Source organism: Dromiciops gliroides, chromosome 2, assembly GCF_019393635.1.
Source record: "Dromiciops gliroides isolate mDroGli1 chromosome 2, mDroGli1.pri, whole genome shotgun sequence".
NCBI lineage: Eukaryota > Metazoa > Chordata > Mammalia > Microbiotheria > Microbiotheriidae > Dromiciops > Dromiciops gliroides.
The window spans coordinates 483,736,385-483,756,619 of record NC_057862.1 but is presented as its reverse complement, the minus strand read 5'-3'; the positions used below and the strand labels follow the sequence as shown (position 1 = coordinate 483,756,619).

The following is a 20,235-nucleotide window of genomic DNA, read 5'->3' as shown; positions in this document are numbered from 1 at the left end:
ATACCTTCATAAGTAATGCTTTAGTGTACATATCTTTTCACAGTTCCTCCAACCTTGACTATTCCTGTCAGTTAGGACAGTTAGTCATCTAGGTGGCACAGTGGCTAGAGGGCTGGATCTGGAGTAAGGAAAACCCGAGTTCAAATTCTACTTCAGACACATTAGTTGTTTGGCTCTAGTCAAGATATTACCTCTCTTACCCTCAGTTTCTTCATCTATAAAATGGGCCAAGAACAGCACCTACTTCACAGAGTTGTGAGCATCAAGTGAGATAGCATACATAAAGTGCTTTGTAAACCTTAAAGTGATGCGTAAGTGCTGGCTAATATTTTAAAAATAAGTTTGCTATGTGTGAGGTGAAACCTCAGTTATTTGATTTGAGTTTCACTTCTTAATGATTTCGGTGAGGGTAATTAGACCTATAATTTAATTGGTACATGGAACCTCCCAATGAGGAAATTCCTGTTACCAGTATATCTGCTCTGCCAGTAACTTGTAGTCTTAGAGAACTATTTGAAGTACTGTAACTACGCAGAGCTTAATGACTTGCCAAGGTCACACACTTTTTACTAGTTAGCAGTTCTTTTGAGAACTGTTTTTTCCCATATTTTTTGACAAATTTTCCTTAGGACAATGGCTTTTAATCTTATCCCATGTGTTTTGCATTCTTAGTCAGAATATGCAATTAGTCATAACATTCTATATTAGTCACCAGGTTGGATAACAGAGAGCTTACTGTAATTACATTTTAATCTTTAAAAAATCACATCATAGGGATTTTTCTTTATGGTTAATAGTAATCTTTTAATTAAGCATCTTTAATAATAACAAATAAAATAATAAATATTAATAAAATAATAAAACATCTTTTTAAAAGGTTATTGAAGAGATAGAAGAAATGATGCAAGAATCACCTGATCCAGAAGATGATGAAACCCCCACACAGTCAGACCGTCTCTCCATGCTTTCCCAGGAAATTCAAACCCTTAAGAGATCTAGTACGAGCAGTTATGAGGAGAGTAAGAGACTTTTAAAAAATTTATATCTTTGAACTGTTTTTCCCTTGTCAGATAGTTTGTATAGATTTGATCTATGATTTCTTCTATCTTTAAACGTGGGTGTCCTATCATTATTTCTGGAATATTTTAGAATCATAGGACTAGAATACATAGAATAATGACATAACACAATTTACCAACTTATTACTCTGAATAACTTCTAAACATGTATAACCAGCTTATGATTATTTAGGTGCTTGATACCTAGAACCTCAACTAACTATTTCTATACACCCAACCTTCCAAATTGAGTAGACAATGTTGAGAACCTTAGCTCTCTTCTTGGTTGTTTAGTTTCCTGGAATACAGGACTAAAAAATTTCATGGGTAATTTTCTTGGATTATCTTAATATCATGCTGAGTAGTGAGTAGTGAGATAATTGTTTCTGCATGTGACTCCATCATATAGATGAACTGTGATTCAGTGACTGAATTCTTTTCTCTGCTCATTTGGCTCAGGTTTGGTAAATCATTTTTGTTGTCATTTCTTCTCTGCCCACTGTGTATTGGAAGATGTGGTAGCTGTAGGAACTATAGAGAAAAAGCATGTAATTGGGTTTCTTTCATATAGGGGTTTGAGGTGATTTCTTTTTTATCCTCCAGTCCTTAAAAAAAAACACTCATGGGAATTGAGAATTTCTGGGTGCAGGTAGTTAATTAGTGTTTATTTCCCTATAATTGGCTTCTGCTAATTGCTTGTTGTTTCTTGTCAACAGGTATTTTCTTCTTCCCTCTCTTCTTTTTTATTTCTTAGCTGAGCTACTAGGCATGGGAAAAATTGGCTTAGATATATAACTAATTTTTTCATATGTATCTGAAAAGCCACCTGGCCTTTACTCAAGACTGCCAACCAGAAATTCAAGCAAGTGCCCCTTTTCCCCAGAAAAATGAACTATTTTAATTGTTGGTAATCACGTTTGTTCTTTGGCATAAAACACAATATGTTTTTCTTTGGAAATCACTTTATACTAATGTGCTGTACTTTGTGCTTGGTTACAGGGGTAAAAAGGCTCTCAGCGAGTGAATTAAATGAACTACTAGAAGAGATTGAGACTGCCACCAAGGATTATTCTGAAGAGTTGGTTCAGCAGTTGGCTCTTCGAGATGAACTAGAGTTTGAAAAGGAAGTGAAAAACAGCTTTATTTCTGTTCTTATTGAAGTTCAAAACAAACAGAAGGAACATAAAGAAACGGCAAAAAAGAAGAAGAAACTGAAAAATAGCAGCCCACAGAATGGCAAAAATGAGAAAAGTCATATGCCTGGAACAGTAAGTGAGATGTTTGGCCCTCATATTAATAGGGGATATTTATTTCCCACTACATACGGATTAAGTCAGTAATACTTCATGACACACTGAAAGCACAGAAATGCTATAGTAATAAATATGAAGGAGTTTGTCACTTCAAAACAAAAAACAGAGGGATGCCAGAGCTAGCGCAGAGCCCTGTTTCCTTAGTGAGGAGATGGACAGGAGAATGCAGTACAGAGAAGCAAGATAAGCATGAATAAGAGTGGTGAGAAGGAAGGAGCGCTCCAAGAAGTGACCTTTAGGGAGGTAGCACATCTAAATCTAAAAAATGCACAACTGTTTCATAACGCCAATTCATTTTTATAGTTAAAATATATTATCAAGCAATGTTTGTTAGTGGAAGTGATCTCACTTGAAGAGATCCCACATAAAACACTTGGTTAATCAGTTTAGTTTTCTCTCAATGGAAAAAAAGATGAGAGTTGCTGACACCAGTAATCCCTGAACCTTATTCCTACCTCTTTTGTGTTTCTGGAGCAGTCATGCAGTTTTATTTGATGAGACTGCTGTCTGTCTTTCCTTCAGTGGTTGTTCTTATTAGCCATACCCCTGCTCCACTTTGACTATGTCTATTCCTAGAGCCATTTTGGCGTACTCCAACATATTCACTAGCTTGTCTGTTATATGTCAAGAAGAGTCAACTTTGCTTTTAGAATAAAAATGCTTGCTTGAGGACTAGTTCTCCTAAAGTGAACTGGCTTTCTTTTATTGTTGAGTGTAACTTTAGAATAAAAGGTAAAGATAAAGTTATAAAACAGTTAAGCACAATTTGCTACAATGTAAATTTTAGATCCATCTGTTTTATGAGTGGTTCTTTCCTTCAAGTACAATTACTAAACTCCCATTTCTCAAACTGTTTTGTAGACATTTGGTGTTTTTGTGGTGTGAATAGGGGTTTCATTAGAAAATTTCTGTGCTGGCAATTTTTCACATATTTCTCCTATAAAATAAGAACTGAGAAATTATGTCTGTATCAAAAATGCTTCTTCTGTATGTAAGTTTTGGGAGTATGAAAATAAGCTTATTTTCCTTTATTTCATGCACCAATTTTCCTAAGCCCTCCATCCTGAGAGCATTTCATACCCCTAAGATGACCAAGATTTCTATTTATGGGTTCAATTGCTATATGCACAGTCTCACAAATGTTCTGAGACTCAATTAGTTTAGGAAATACTGCAGTAGATAAATGTATATCATTGACTAGACTAAAGTTGAATGAGTCCTGGACAGGGAGTACAATTCTTGAGTTACTGTGCTGCTACAGAGATGTTAATCCAAACAAAAGTATCACATCACCTAAAATACTGTGCTATTATTGGTCTCAGTACAAGGTGGTCTCTATTGCAGGCATATTTTCTTCAAGCAAAAATAGAAATTGACAAAGTGAATCTTGAAGCATAGTTTATATATTTTAAGAGAGAATATTATTTAACATATCTATCTTTCTTGCTTTCTTATAGAAGAGATTTATTTTTCAGATTCCTTCATAATGTATACATACCCACAATTTTTCTATAAAGAATATAGCTAGGTAAGAATAGGAAAGTATGGATGGGGGAGTGGGTTGTGGGCAGCAAAGATAGACACTATTGTTTTCTAGTTTTTTGAATCAGCAGAGGTGATAATATAGGTACTTCTACTTAAATCAGCTGATTCACTGGCTTAAATGCCAGATCTTAAATTGGTTTGTTTTTCTTTGTAGTATAGTTTTATGCCTAGACACATTTAGACAGAGACAGGAAGACAGGACCTGGGACTGATTTTTCTTGTGTGACTCATAAACTGGCACTTAAGGCATTTCCAGAAGAGGAGTTCCAAAAATGTTTTGAGCAATGATAGTACTGTTAATACAAGGCTTTAGCCCTACTTCCCTTCTATTGCACCGTTCCTTCTCCCCCATGACTACTTTGAAGGAAAAATACTACTTTGAAAATGTGGCCATATGTTTCGTTATATATTGAAAGAAACAAATCACTTATTACTTTATATTCATACCACACATAGTTCAAAATTTCTTCCTTCAAATAAATGTTTCTGTTAGAGAATAAAATTTACTTTTCATTTGAAAAAACATGGTAATATGGGATGGCTTTCTTCTAAGAAAAGGCAAGGCAAATAAGAATGCTTTTCAAAGAAACAGAAATTGTCCTTAAACCAATTTCTAGGCATCTTGTGGATTTCAGCATTGTGATATATCAAAGGTTGGTTAAAATTTTAGCCATTGGGCAACTCTGCTTCATACGATTTGTGCCAAGGAGTTGATTTGATAAAGAAACTCTAATTGTAATTTGGTTTTCTGGTATTTTGTAATGAAATAGTCTCAGAATGATTGTGAACATCTTGGGTGTTTCAGTCTTGTGAAATTGCTTCTTAAAATCTTGCTTTGTTGGGCAACTAGGTGGCACAGTGGTTAAAGCACCGGCCCTGGATTCAGGAGTACCTGAGTTCAAATCCGGGCTCAGACACTTGACACTTACTAGCTGTGTGACCCTGGGTGATTTCATACCATTGAAGCTTGTATTTAGTATTTCAGATACTCATATTGCCTTTATTATTTGCTGTTCTGATGTTGCATTACCAATTTATTTTTCTTTTGACTTTGGATTTTTTCTCACAATATTGGGATCTGTACTTATTTTGTTAACAGTATGAGTAACAATCATTATAATGAAAAACTAATTTTAAGTGTCTTTCCATGATTAATGCCTCATAGAGTAGCTTGTGCTGGTTTATTTGTAAGTTATGTCTTTGTTTAGTCCAGGGATGCTAAAAAAATCTCAAGAAACTGAGGCCCAAGGGGGTTAAGTGACTTGCCAAGCTCACCAAAGGTAGTAAATATCAGTGGTGAGATTTGTTTGCTTTGTGTTTTTTTGTTGTTCTTTTCTTTTGTTTTTGCAGGGCAGTGAGGGCTAAGTGACATGCCCAGGGTCACACAGCTAGTAAGTGTCAAGTGTCAAATTTGAACTCAGGTCCTCCTGAATCCAGGGCTGGTGCTTTAACCCTTTGTGCTGCCTGGCTGCCCCTGAGTGGTGAGATTTGAACCCATGTCCTCTGATCCAAGCACATCAGCAACAACTAATCCATAAGTCTGTTCTTTCACTCATACAAAACCTTGACAGAATCACATTCTTGATGTGGATATGAGCAGAAAACCGTCTTTCACTGAGAAATATTCAGTTATGTAACACATCTTTGCCATTTCACAAGTAATTGAAAGATAAAAATAAAATAAAATCTGATTGTGTGTATTATTTGTTAATTATGAAAAACATGATTTGGTAGAACAAAATGCTGCCTTATAGTGAGGTTGTCTCCCATCCATATCTCAAGACTGTTCAGAGTTCCTTGGAAGATGTGACAACAGAAAAAAACCAAGTCAGTGAATGATTTGGGAAATTAACTTTTCCAAATTGGTGTTGTTTCTTAATGAATGCAACCTAAAATTATAAGGCACAAAAGCAATTTTATGGAAAACTTATGCTGTAGTAAATTGATGAAAATTAACATTTCAATCATAACTAATGTCATGCTGCTTTTTATGCTTCTTGTGCTGTCAGAAGTTAAAACAAGAAGTGAGGTCTCTATTTCCATACGAATTTGCAGTAGATATTTTTTTGGGGGGGAGGCAATTGGGGTTAAGTGATTTGCCCAGGGCCACACAGCTAGTAAGTGTCAAGGGTCTGAGGTTGGATTTGAACTCAGGTCCTCCTGAATCCAGGGTCGATGCTCTATCCACTGCGCCACCTAGCTGCCTCGCAGTGGATATCTTTTGGAAGCTCAAACTAAAGTTCTAGTTGTACTCTTTGAATCTTGATATAAGTGCAGAAGAAATGCCCAGATTTCATAGTTCATTTAAGTGTGCTATTGTGGAGCTTCCGCAAATTCCTTGAATTTGAAGTGATTAATCTTTAAACTAATAATATGCTAAAAGGCAAATATCAAGAAAAAATCTAGTAGAATTCTATAAATGCTATCTAATGTATGAATATACTCATTTAAAATCATAGGCTTGTGCATTGATATCAGTATTTGGCAGTACCTATCTGTGTGTAAAAAACATTTTCAGAGATAAAATAGGTAAAATCTTACAATTCGTATTAACAGATGAACATTTGCAATGTATTTTGATGATAGGGAATACTAACTTTGAACCTCAATGAAAAGAAATGTTATCCCTTACAAAGAATAACATTCTCTGCTTTAGTAGGTGTGCATATTACAAAAAAAATTGTACTTTGTTATTATCATATTTGACATTTTGTTGATAAAATTTGTGGAAATTTGTTTTCTTTCTTGTTATGTAACTACATAATATCCTTGATTTTGCCTCGTGGCCTGCAAAGCCTAAAATATTTATTATCTGACCCTTTGCAGGAAAAAGTTTGCTGATCTCAGGCCTAGAATGTCTGAGATCTTTGCCTTGGATAGAAAGAGTTGGATTTAGCTTCTACTTTTTGGCACTGCCTGTGTGACCATGGTCAATTCATTTAACTTCTTTTGGCTTGAGTTTTCTCATCTGCAAAATGGGAATGATAATATTAACTACTTTACTAGGTAATCTGAAGCTAAAATGTATATAAAATGCTTTGTAAACTCTAAAGTGTTATAAATGTCTATTATTTTCATTATTTAGAGCACTATTTTATGATAGTCTATGAATACAGGCACCAATAGCAAGAAAGATATTATCACAGAAAAGATTTAACAAATAGATTGTAAAATTTAAATAGAAAGTAACTTGTGAATGCATCTTTTATAAAGTATTTCTCAAGTTATAGTATCATAGATTTAGAATTAGAAGGGATTTTAAAGGTCATTTAGTCCAGTCTCCTTATTTTATGGGCTGTTGAAACTGAGGACTTACCCAGGATCACACAGATACTAATTGGCAGAGGTAGGATTTGAACACAGGTCCTTTTATTCCAAAACCTGTTGCCATAGAATTAATATCCACATGAAGGAAACAATATTAGTTATGACTAACAATTAAAAAATGAAAGCACATCTTTGCATGGAACTGGGTGTTATAAAGGCATTTCCTAAAGTGAGATCCTGTATACTTTTTAGCATATAATCATTTTTGAAATAGTTTTGTTAATAAAACATGCATATGTTAAGTTTTAGGAAGATTTAACATAGATGTATACATTTATTGACAATTATTACATGTTTTAAAGAGGTAGTCAAAACTTTTTTGTTGCCAATGGTACAAATTTGGTTTTGGATATAAACACTTTCCATAGAGCATTCACTATTTATGATCTGTTTTTGATATTTTTGCATTATTTGACGGTATTTCATGTTGATTATTGTTTGTCAGATTGATGATAACACTAGGCTTTACAATAGCCCAACCAAAATGTTAGAACCATCTGTGCCCATTTGATGTGTAATGAGGACATGACAAGTCTGTGCAAAAGCCTCAGAATAACAGTACATGGTTTGTCCTTATAGATGCTTAGAATGATCAAACACAGGTTGATGTGATGGTTAGTAATTCTTAAATGACTTTTGAAAATACTTAGTGGCAGTTTAATTTCATCACCAGATTTACTGACAGTTGAGTGAAATTTCAGAAGAAAAAAATTAGACTAGTTACTATTCTAGTTAGATCTCAGTTTATGTTAGGTCAGTAGCCTTGGAAATCTTTTTGTTGCCTCTTTTCTTTTTTGTTCTAATGGAATACTTATAAAATAGAATTTTTTTTTTGAAAAATATATTTCAGGAACTTTATCTGTCATATTTCAATTCAGTTTTCTGCCTTTTGCCAGGATCCATGTTTTGAAACATATGTGAAATAGTTTGTTTTAACTATGTTTAAAAAATAACTTCAGTTGGATATAAAAACTTTTCTACCTTCTTGTAAAGCCATTGGTTAAACCAAATATGAATATGTCCCTTTGCTTTTATCTTAAGTTATTTTTTCATATTTTATATTCTGATAATTTTGAATACAATTTTTTCTCTTATTAAAAACAAAAAATCCAACAAACCTAAAAATTTGCATTTGAAAATTATATAATTTAAACTTTGTTGAAAATAATTTATATTGCCACACAGTAATAAATCATAATTTTGTTTATTTTCTTCTCACAGTTTTGAATTCTTAAGTATAGAAAATATTATTGAGGAGAAACCAAAGATGTGAATTTGTTTCCAGGAGCATTTTGGTACCCCTTAAACTTATTTCTACTTAGAGCTTTAGGCTTAAAAAAAAATCTGATCTGATCCCACTCATAGAATTTGCTTACTATTAGGAAACACCTGGAGGTGAGAGAAGGGTATGATAGCAATAGTATAATAGGTTTCTATTGGCTTCATTTCCTTTACCTGGATCAGTATGCTTTTCTTTTCTTTTTTTCTTTTTTCAGTATTCTTTTCAAATAATTGTGTGTGTGTGTGTGTGTGTGTGTGTGTGTGTGAGAGAGAGAGAGAGAGAGAGAGAGAGAGAGAGAGAGAGAGAGAGAGAGAGACTTCCTCTCAGTACTTCTGCCCCCCCCCCATTCTTTCACTGTACCAGATTAGTTTTGCTTTTAAGTTTTCATGGTTTCTTCCTTCCTTCCTTCCTTCTTTCCTTCGTTCCTTCCTCCCTCCTTCCCTCCCTCCATTCCTCTCTCTCTCTCTCTCTCTCTCTCTCTCTCACTTTTTCCTTAGCGACCTTGAATTTCTTAAAGGTATTAGAACTTCCGGTTTAGTTTTTTTGGCTGATTTTAGGTGTCACAGACAATGATTTCTATTCTATAGATTATCTTTAGTCTTTTAAGCCAGGATCTCAGCTACTAGAATCTGAAATATTGTTATTCTGCTTGAAGATAAGAAAAATGTGAATTAACTTTTTAAAAGATAAGTATTCTAATTTCTAATTTCCTTTAGGAGTAGGTAGTGATCTGTCAGGGTTACAGAGATATTGATGGGAGGAATTCTAGATGCCAGAGTTTCAGTGTTTTAGAGTCTTTATGTGTAGACTTGAAGATCTTGGAAAATGTGGCTTTTTTCTCTAACTCAGGATATTATTGTCTTTGGTTTTTACCTCTTATTTATACTCAGTTGCTTTTAGCTTTATGCAAAAAAAGATCTTCCTGTTAATGAACAGTGGGAATAGTTTAAGCACATACTCAACTAGGGAAGGAAGTAGTCATTAGACAATTATGCACATTCTCAAGTATGACTAATATTACTTAAACATTGAACCAAGTAATTAACTTCCCCAGTCTATGTATTAATGTTTTTTGGCACCTTTTCAGTAGTGGGATTAGTAATTAGGTAAATATTGTAATGCTTAATCATTTTCCTACTTCTTAAACTTGGTCTTATCAAAAATTCCATTCTGCAAGGGGCACTTTACATAGACATCATAATTGTTTTGTGAGAAGACAAGTGAAAAAAGTTATTGGATAGATTCCAAAAAGAAGTAGGCCCATATCTTTACCAGCTTAACTCTGTATAAACTAAACCTACCATTCATATTTTCCATTTTAATTTTGGAAATGGTTGGTCCATTGTGCATTAGAGGAATGAACTTCTAAACATCCAATAATCACTGAGTAAATTGGATTTTCTGTCATAGCTGTTACTGTCATTTATTTTAATTAAAATTTACAACTTTTTATTTATGCATAACCTTTCCTTTGTTTTGTGTTTATAACCTTGAAGCTTGGTTCCATCAGTGTCTGGATTTGCTGGGTGAGTAGATGTTCAGCAAAAAAAAAAAAATCCAATTCATTGTACTCCTGTATTGTTCATTACAACATGTGAAACTCTCATGCAGATTAGGCCATTCTTCTCACTCAGCTAAAGAACCATAAGTTTATCTTGGTGTTGTATTGGTTCACAAGTTCATGGTGCAGTGCTTCTGAATGAGGTAAAGGTTCCCAACAAGAAGGTTTAACATATTTCTTTGAATTTTGCCATTTTTGTTTCAATTGCTTTGAAATTGGGGTGGGGGGGAGGTAGAAAGAAAGATACGTCATTTTATAGAGTGCTTGACACATGGGAGTTTACATGACAAATTATTAAAAATTTTGCTTTTAACAATAACAAAAAAAATCTTTTAAGGAGTTCTCATTTTACTTCTTAGGAACAATTTTCTTTTCTCTCCTGTCTAGTCTCCTCTTTGTCCTTGTTGCTTTGTTTTTTTCACTTCAGCCTTCTGTTTCCTTCATTTTCTGATACTTGCTACTTTCCTCTTATCCCAAAACTTCCCTATTTCCTTTGCCACCTCCATTGTATTATTTAATTTTTCATATGGTTTATATTTTATTGCCCAAAATAAATCGAACACTTCTTTAGAACAGGAGTTGCATAGGTCCTTGTACTCTGCTGCTTGTCTATTAGGTATTAAGCATACATATTTATTAATTGTTTGATTTTGTAGAATTTTAGAGAAGGAAGGGAATTTAGATTAATTTAACTTCCTCAATTTATACGTCAGAAAACTGATATCTCAAAATCTGTTGCTTTGTTCAAGGGTCTATAATAAATTATTGGCCCAGAGAAGGATTGGCATTTGTATTCCTAAGTATATGATTTTGGACAGCTTATTTAACTTTTCTAGGCTTCATTTTCCTCCTCTATAACTAGGGGTTGTATTAGATGACCTTTAAAGTATTTTTCAGCTGTAAATCTATGATCTTGTATCTTAACAGTCTGGTATTTTGTCCATTACATCTGATTATATCATCTTGATTCCACATGTATTGTACTGTATGGTTAAGATGTGATTCTTAGGATTATGTAAAATGAAGTCTCTTTACTACTTTGTTACACACCATTAAAAAATGGTGTCAAGTTAAGTCAGGTCAACAGTTGTATATAGTTAGTGTTTTTTATTAGCTATCGTCTCTGTGCCATACAGAAGGAATAACTAATGTGGTTCTTGCCTGCAAAGATTTTAAAATGTGAGTTGATAGTATGATAAATTAATGCAACTCAATAATTTTTTTCTAATTATTTCTCCTCTGCTTTAAAAGTCCTGACAATATGTGAATATGCCACTTTTGAGTTTTTTTAAAAAAGGACTATTCATCTATACTTTTTTTTTAAAATTAGTAAAGTATTTTATTTTTTTCCGTTACATGTAAAGATAGTTCTCAAATTTTGTTTATACAAGCTTTACAATTTCAGATTTTTCTCCCTCCCCCTTCCCCTAGACAGCAGGTAATCTGATATAGGTTTTATTTTTATATATATATATATATATATATATACACACATACATACATACATACATACATACATACATACATACATAATAACATTAATCCTGTTTCTGCATTAGTCATGTTATAAGAGAAAAAATCAGAGCAATGATGAAAAACCTCAAAATAGAAAAAAACAACAGCACCCAAAACAAAAGAAATAGTATGGTTCATTCAGCATCTATACTCCGCAGTTCTTTTCTTTTTTTTTTTCTTGGATTTGGAGATCCTCTTCTATCATGAGTTCCCTGGAACTCTTCTGTACCATTGCATTGGTGAGAAGAATATAGTCCATCACAGTAGATCAACACTCAATGTTGATGATACTGTGTATAATGTTCTTCTAGTTCTTCTCATCTCACTCAGCATCAGCCCACGCAAGACCCTCCAGGTTTCTCTGAACTCCTCCTGCTCATCGTTTCTTACAGCACAATAGTATTCCATTGTATTCATATACCACAACTTGTCCAGCCATTCCCCAATGGATGGGCACCCCCTCAACTTCCAATTCCTTGCCACCACGTAAAGAGCAGCTATAAATATTTTTGTACATGTGGGTCCCTTTCCCCTTTCCATGATTTCTTTGGGAAAAAGACCCAAAAGTGGTATTGCTGGGTCAAAGGGTATGCACAGCTTTATCGCCCTTTGGGCATAATTTCAAATTGCTCTCCAGAATGGTTGGATCAGTTCACAGTTCCACCAACAATGCATTAGTGTTCCAATTTTTCCACAGCTTCTCCAACATTTATTATTTTACTTTTTTGTCATTTTAGCCAATCTGATAGGTGTCAGGTGGTACCTCAGAGTTGTTTTAATTTGCATCTCTCTAATCATTAGAGATTTAGAGCATTTTTTCATATGGGAATAGATAGCTTTGGTTTCTTCATCAGAAAACTGCCTGTTCATATCCTTTGACCATTTCTCAATTGGGGAATGACTTGGATTCTTATAAATTTGATTTAGTTCCCTATATATTTTAGAGATGAGGCCTTTATCAGAAGTACTGGCCATAAAAATTGTTTCCCAGCTTTCTGCCTCCCTTCTAATTTTGGATGCATTGCTTCTGTTTGTACAAAAATTTTTTAATTTAATGTAATCAAAATCATCCATTTTGCATTTTATAATATATTCTATCTCTTGTTTGGTCAAAAACTGTTTTCCTTTCCAAAGATCTGATAGGTAGACTATTCCTTTCTCTCCTAATTTACCTATGGTATCACCTCTTATGTCTAAATCATGTACCCATTTTGACCTTATTTTAGTATAAGGTGTAAGATGTTGGTCTATGCCTAATTTCTGCCATACTATCTTCCAGTTTTCCCAGCAGTTTTTGTCAAATACTGAGTTCCTATCCCAGAAGCTGTAGTCTTTGGGTTTATCAAACACTACATTACTAGTGTCATTTACTACTGCATTTCCTGAGCCTAGCCTATTCCATTGATCTACCACTCTATTTTTTAGCCAGTACCAGATAGTTTTGATGACTGCCGCTTTATAGTAAAGCTCCAGGTTTGGTACCGTTAACCCACCTTCCTGTGAATTTTTTTTCATTATTTCCCTTGATATTCTTGATTTTTTGTTTTTCCAGATGAATTTTGTTATTATTTTTTCTAGCTCTATAAAATAATTTTTAGGTAGTCTGATTGGTATGGCACTGAATAAGTAAATTAATTTAGGCAGTATTGTCATTTTTACTATATTAGCTCTGCCTATCCATGAGCAATTGATATCTTTCCAATTATTTAGATCTGATTTGATTTGTGTGAAGAGTGTTTGGTAGTTGTGTTCATAGAGTTCCTGGGTTTGTCTTGTCAAGTAGACTCCCAAGTATTTTATATTATCTACCATTACTTTAAATGGAATTTCTCTTTCTATCTCTTGCTGCTGAACTTTGTTGGTCATGTATAGAAATGCTGTGATTTATGTGGATTTATTTTATATCCTGCTACTTTGCTAAAGTTGTTCATTGTTTCAAGTAATTTTTGAGTTGATTCTCTAGGATTCTTTAAGTATACCATCATATCATCTGCAAAGAGTGATAGTTTTGTTTCCTCCTTGCCTATTCTAATTCCTTTAATTCCTTTCTCTTCTCTGATTGCTAAAGCTAACATTTCTATGATAATATTAAATAATAGGGGTGATAATGGACATCCCTGTTTCACCCCTGATCTTATTGGGAAGGCCTCTAATTTATCTCCATTGCATATAATACTTGCTGATGGCTTTAGGTAGATACTGTTTATTATTTTACGGAAAGCTCCACCTATTCCTAAACTCTCTAGTGTTTTTATTAGGAATGGGTGTTATATTTTGTCAAAAGCTTTCTCTGCATCTATTGAGATAATCATATGATTTTGGTTGGTTTTCTTATTGATGGGGTTGATTATGTTAATACTTTTCCTAATGTTGATCCAGCCCTGCATTCCTGGTATAAATCCCACCTGGTCATAGTGTATTATCCTGGTGATCACTTGCTGTAATCTCCTTGCTAATATCTTATTTAAGATTTTAGCATCAATATTCATTAGGGAAATTGGTCTATAATTTTCTTTCTCTGTTTTTGCTTTGCCTGGTTTTGGTATCACCACCATATTTGTGTCATAAAACGAATTTGGAAAACTCCTTCTTCATCTATTTTTCCAAATAATTTGTATAATATTGGAATTAATTGTTCCTTAAATGTTTGGTAAAATTCACCTGTAAACCCATCTGGCCCTGGGGATTTTTTCTTAGGGAGTTCATTAATGGCTTGTTCAATTTCTTTTTCTAATATGGGTTTATTTAAGGATTTTATTTCTTCTTCAGTTAACCTGGGCAGTTTGTATTTTTGTAAATATTCATCCATTTCATTTAGATTGTCAAATTTATTGGCATACAGTTGGGCAAAAAAAATCCTAATTATTAATTTAATTTCCACTTCATTGGTGGTAACATCACCCTTTTCATTTTTGATACTGGTGATTTGGTTTTCTTCTTTCTTTTTTTTAATCAAATTAACCAATATTTTATCTATTTTATTGGTTTTTTCAGAAAACCAGCTCTTAGTTTTATTGATTAATTCTATAGTTTTTTTGCTTTCAATCTTATTAATTTCTCCTTTGATTTTCAGGATCTCTAATTTAGTATCTAATTGGGGATTTCTAATTTGTTCTTTTTCTAGCTTTTTAAGTTACATGCCCAATTCATTAATCTCCTCTTTCTCTTTTTTATTCCTGTAAGAATTTAGAGCTATAAATTTTCCCCTAAGCACTGCTTTGGTTGCATCCCATAGATTTTGGTATGTTGTCTCATTATTGTCATTCTCTTGGATATAGTTATTGATTGTTTCTATGATTTGTTGTTTGGCCCATTCATTCTTTAGAATGAAATTATTTAGTTTCCAATTGATTTTCATTCTACTTTTCCCTAGCTCTTTCTTACACGTAATTTTTATTGCATCATGATCTAAAAGGATGCATTTACTATTTCTGCCTTTCTACATTTGACTATGATGTTTTTGTGCCCTAATACATGGTCAATTTTTGAAAATGTGCCATGTACTGCTGAGAAAAAGGTATATTCCTTTCTATCCCCGTTCAATTTTCTCCAGATATCTATCATGTCTAACTTTTCTAGTAATCTATTCACTTCTTTCACTTCTTTCTTATTTATTTTTCAGCTAGATTTATCTAATTCTGAGAGGGGGAGATTCAGATCCACCACTAGTATAGTATTACTGTCTAATTCCTCTTGTAACTCATTTAATTTCTCCTCTAAGAACTTGGATGCTATACCACTTGGCGCATACGTATTTAATATTGATATTACTTTATTATCTATAGTACCTTTAAGCAAGATGTAATTTCCTTCCTTATCTCTTTTAATGAGATCTTTTTTTGCTTGCACTTTGTCTGAGATAAGGATTGCTACCCCTGCTTTTTTTACTTTAGCTGAAGCATAATATATTCTGCTCCAGCCTTTTACCTTTACCCTGTGTGTATCTTTCTGCTTCAAATGTGTTTCTTGTAAACAGCATATGGTAGGATTCTGGTTTTTAATCCACTCTGCAATTTGCTTCCATTTTATAGCAGAGTTCATCCCATTCACATTCACGGTTATTATTACTGACTGTCTATTCCCCTCCATTCTATTTACCCCCTTTGTACTTTTCCCCCCTTCTTTCACCATATTCCTCCTCACCGACGTTTTACTTCTTACCCCTGCCTCCCCCAATCTGCCCTCCCTTTTTATCACCCCCTCTCTTTTCTTTACCTTTTTCTCCCTTGCTTTTGTCCTCCCTTCTGTCAGTTCCCTCCTTTCCCTTCTCCTTTTGCTTCCCTAAAGAGTGAGTTAAGTTTCTTTATCCCAGTGAATGTATATGTTATTCCCTCTTTGAATCAAATCTAATGAGAGTAGGGTTGAAACAATGTTCACCCCTCCTTTCTTTCCCTCTATTGTAATAGGTTTTTTTTTCCATCTCTTCATATGATATAATTCATCCCATTCCACCTCCCCTTTCCTCTCCTCCCCATAGACTCCCTTTGTAACCCCTTAATTTTTTTTTCTATCATCACATGAAAGACAATTTATATTTATACCCTCTGTGTACACTCCTTCTCTCTGCCCAAATACATTTACAGTTCTTAAGAGTTATTAGTATTATCTTCCCGTGTAGGGATATAAACAGTTTAACCTCATAGGGTAACTTTTTTTTTCCCCCCTCTGTTTACCTTTTAAAACGTCTCTTGAGTCTTGTATGTTAAGATCGAATTTTCTATTCAGTTCTGGTCTTTTCATCAGGAAAGATTCAAAGTCCCAAATATTGTTAAATGTCCATCTTTTCCCCTGAAAGAGAATGCACATTTTTGCTGGGTAATAGATTCTTGGCTGCAATCCAAGCTCCTTTGCCTTCTGAAATATCATATTCCAAGCCTTGGGGTCCTTTAGTGTTGAAGCTGCCAGGTCCTGAGCAATCCTGACTGTGGCTCCATGATATTTAAATTGCTTCTTCCTGGCTGCTTGGAGTATTTTCTCCTTCACCTGATAATTCTGGAATTTGGCTACAATATTCCTTGGAGTTTTCCTTTTGGGGTCTCTTTCAGGAGGTGATCGGTGGATTCTTTCAATGATGATTTTATTTTCTGATTCTATGATATCAGGGCAGTTCTCCTTAATAATTTCCTGGAATATGGTGTCTAGATTCTTTTTCTGGTCATGGCTTTTGGACAGTCCAATGATTCTCAAATTGTCTCTCCTGGATCTGTTTTCCAGATCAGTTGTCTTTCCAATGAGGTATTTCACATTTTCTTCTATTTTTTCATTCTTTTGATTCTGCTTGACTGATTCCTGGTGTCTCATGGATTCCTTATCTTCCAACTGTCCAATTTTAATTTTTAAGGCATTGTTTTCTTCAGTCAGATTATGCACCTTTTTTTCCATTTGGCCAAATGAATTTTTTAAGGCAGTGTTTTCTTCAATGAGATTATGCACCTTTTTTTCCATTTGGCCAAATGAATTTTTTAAGGCATTGTTTTCTTCAGTGAAATTATGCACTTTTTTTTTCCATTTGGCCAGTCAATCTTTGTGCTTCCTTTTCCAAGCTGCTGATTCTTTTTTCATAGTTTTCTTGTTTTGCTTTCATTTCTCTCCCCATTTTTTCCTCTACCTCTCTCAATTGATTTTTTAAATCCTTTTTGAGTTCTTCCAGTAAGGCTTTTTGTTCTTGAGATCAATTCACCTTCCCTCGTGAGGCCTCAGATGTAGGCAATATGAGGGTATTGTCCTCATCTGAGTTTGTGTTGGCTTCTTCCCTATTGATACAGAAGCTCTCAATGGAGAGGGCTCTTTTTTGCTTCTTACTCATTATTGCAGCTTATTTATTTATTTTTTAAGTAGAGGTCTGCTCTGCGGGCATCAGGGTCCCTGTTTGGGACTTCTTGTGCACGGGTATAGGTGCTGTGTTACCGGCTTTTTACTCTGAGGCCTTTATAGTGTGTGTAGTTCATCCCCCCTGCACCACTTCCTGTCTGAATGTGCTCGGCCAGGCACCCAATCCCGTCTGTCCTGCTCGCGGCCCCACAGGCAGCCTGCTCTCCTGGCCGGTGCAGGTAGGTTTTTCCACTGTCCTTCTTGGCCACCAGATTTTTGAGCCAGGTTCCAGGGGCCTCAGTTGGTCGGCTGTGGCCTGTAGCTCCTGCTGACTTGCCCCGACCCCCTCGGTGCTAGGCTCCTGCCCTGCCCTGGGCCTCACTCTTAGATATCATTTAGTCCAACCCCCTTTATTTTACAGATGAGAAAACTGAAGGCCAAGAAGTCAAAAGGACTTGTCAAGGCTATAAGGTTGTAATTAGTAGGGCTAGCATTAGTGTCCTCTTCTTTTTACTTTAAATCTACTACTTTTACCCCAATATCATGCTAAAATAGTATTGGGACCCCTAACTGGGAAAATAATAATTTTTTTTAATAATTAGTTTTATAAGATTAAAATTTATGTTCTTTGCAACTAGTAACATTCTCAACTGACTCAAGGATCACACAACTATTAAGTGTCTGATATTGGATTGGAACTCTGGACTTCTTGACTTTAGGTACAGCACTCCATCCACTGAGCCACTCAACTGCCAATAAAAAATTAGTCATCAGGAGGATATTTTATTAGCAAGCTACATGACAAGTAGTCATTTGTATGTTTGCTGCTTCAACTAACTGTGTGTACTTTGATTCAGCTTTCCACTGATATGGGAGAAGATTATGGGAGGATCAGGGGAAGGGGGAAAGAGTTAAGCTGAATACAGAGAAACAATGTATAAATGATTAGAAAGGCTTTGAACTTGTGAAGAAGGTAAGAGACTGAGTTTAGGAAAGAGAGGTTTTGAGAAATTAAGGAAACTGAAAGAAAATGATCTTCAGGTACAGATTATATATCTAACATCTATAAGAGAAGGCTGAAGGACTGAGATTTGGTAGAATTAGGGAGTAGGAAAGGGAAAGTAATTAAAACAGCTGGATAAGAAAGAGAAGGTGAGTTGAACATACTGGTGGGTAAAGCAAATTGGTAGAGTTGATGAATGGTGGGTGATAGAAGGTTAGCAAGGAAGGGAGAAGTTGGAGGTAGCTTTGGAGCTTCTGACTAAGGAAAGGTGAATACGGTATAAATATTTACAAATAGATTTTTAAAAAATCTCATCTGGTATAGAGGTTAGGATGGATTGTAGAGTTACTTGTGTGATGTTAGTAATAGTTTAGATTTCTGCTATAGCCAAATGACTGCTATCTATGTTCTAAGTATAGGTTGATCTGTGCTTGTAAGGAGACTATGAAGGGATTTGAGGAATGGTCCTCTTCAACCCAGGGCACTAGGAGCAATGAGGTGTTCCTTAATAAACAAAAGAAGTGGGGCTTTAGTTGAAAGGAGGTTAGAGAGGGGAAGAATTATAAAGGAGGGGAAGAGAAGAAAAAGAATAAAAGTATACATGGAGAAAAAAGAAACCAAACCAAACCAATTTGAGGGTTTTTCCTGATAAGAAAAGAGCTGAATACTCAGGGAAAGAACCAGCAGCTTATTCTCTATGTAAGGACATAGAGGAACCACATCCAGTGAGGGTGAGAGGGAAAAATGAAGAGTAATGATGACTGGTGATTTCCAGAGGCACTGAGGCAGTGATTTGTTGACCTGATAACAAAAATAGTGAGGTCTGTTGTCCTTCTGGGACTTATATACAAGACATAACAAAGGTCTTCTTAATAGTCATTTATATTTCTAAAATTTATTTCATTTTCCCAGTTATATGTAAAAAGATATTTTAAAAATCTTTAAAACATTTTGATTTCCATATTCTCTTTCTCCCTCCTTCTTGAGAAGGCAAACAATTTAATATAGATTATACATGTGAAGCCATACATACATAACATATTTCCATATTAGCCATGTTGCAAAAGAAAACACAGATAAAAAACCCCACAAAAAATAAATTTAAAAAAAAGTATGCTTCAGTCTGCATTCAGAGTTCATCTGTTCTCTCAAGGTGGATAGCATTTTTCATCATGAGTTGTTTGGAATTATCTTGGGTCTTTGTCTTGATCAAAGTCATTCACAGTTGATCATCATACAATATTGCTGTTACTGTGTACAATGCTTTCAATTTGTATGTGTTCATATATGTTTTCCAAGTTTTTCCTGAAAGCATCTTGTTCATAAAGCACAGTAGTATTCCATCACAATCATATACCACAACTTGTTCAGCCATTCAACAATTGATGGGTATCCCTACAATTTCCAATTCTTTGCCACTAAAAAAAGAGCTGCTATAAATACTTTTTGCATGAATAAGTTCTTTTCCCTTTGCTCCGATCTCTTTGGAATATAGACCTAATAGTGGTATTGCTGGGTTAAAGGGTATGCAGTTTTATAACCCTTTTGGGCATAGTTCCAGATTGTTCTCTAGAATGGTTGAATTAGTTTACAACTCCACCAGCAATGCATTAGTGTCCCACATCCCCTCCAACTTTGGTCATTTTCCTTTTCTGTCATGTCGGCCAATTTGGTATGTGTGGTGTGTCATTTTTAGTTTGCATTTCTCTGATTAGTAGCAATTAGGAACATTTTTATGTGACTATTGATAGCTTTGATTTCTTCTGAAAACTGCCCATTCATATCCTTTGACTATTAACTGGGGAATGGCGCTGATTTTT

At 34.6% G+C, this 20,235-nt stretch overlaps 1 protein-coding gene across 3 annotated transcripts in view; it reads left to right on the top strand.

Moving 5' to 3' along the window:
• Nucleotides 1-20,235, top strand: part of FEZ2 (fasciculation and elongation protein zeta 2) — a 74,697-nt gene that overhangs the window by 30,220 nt on the left and 24,242 nt on the right. For all 3 annotated transcript variants that reach the window (XM_043988737.1, XM_043988739.1, XM_043988736.1), the window contains exons 4-5: nucleotides 878-1,019; nucleotides 2,058-2,326. In XM_043988737.1, the coding sequence (XP_043844672.1) occupies nucleotides 878-1,019; nucleotides 2,058-2,326 (411 nt within the window). The remainder of the gene's footprint in view (nucleotides 1-877; nucleotides 1,020-2,057; nucleotides 2,327-20,235) is intronic.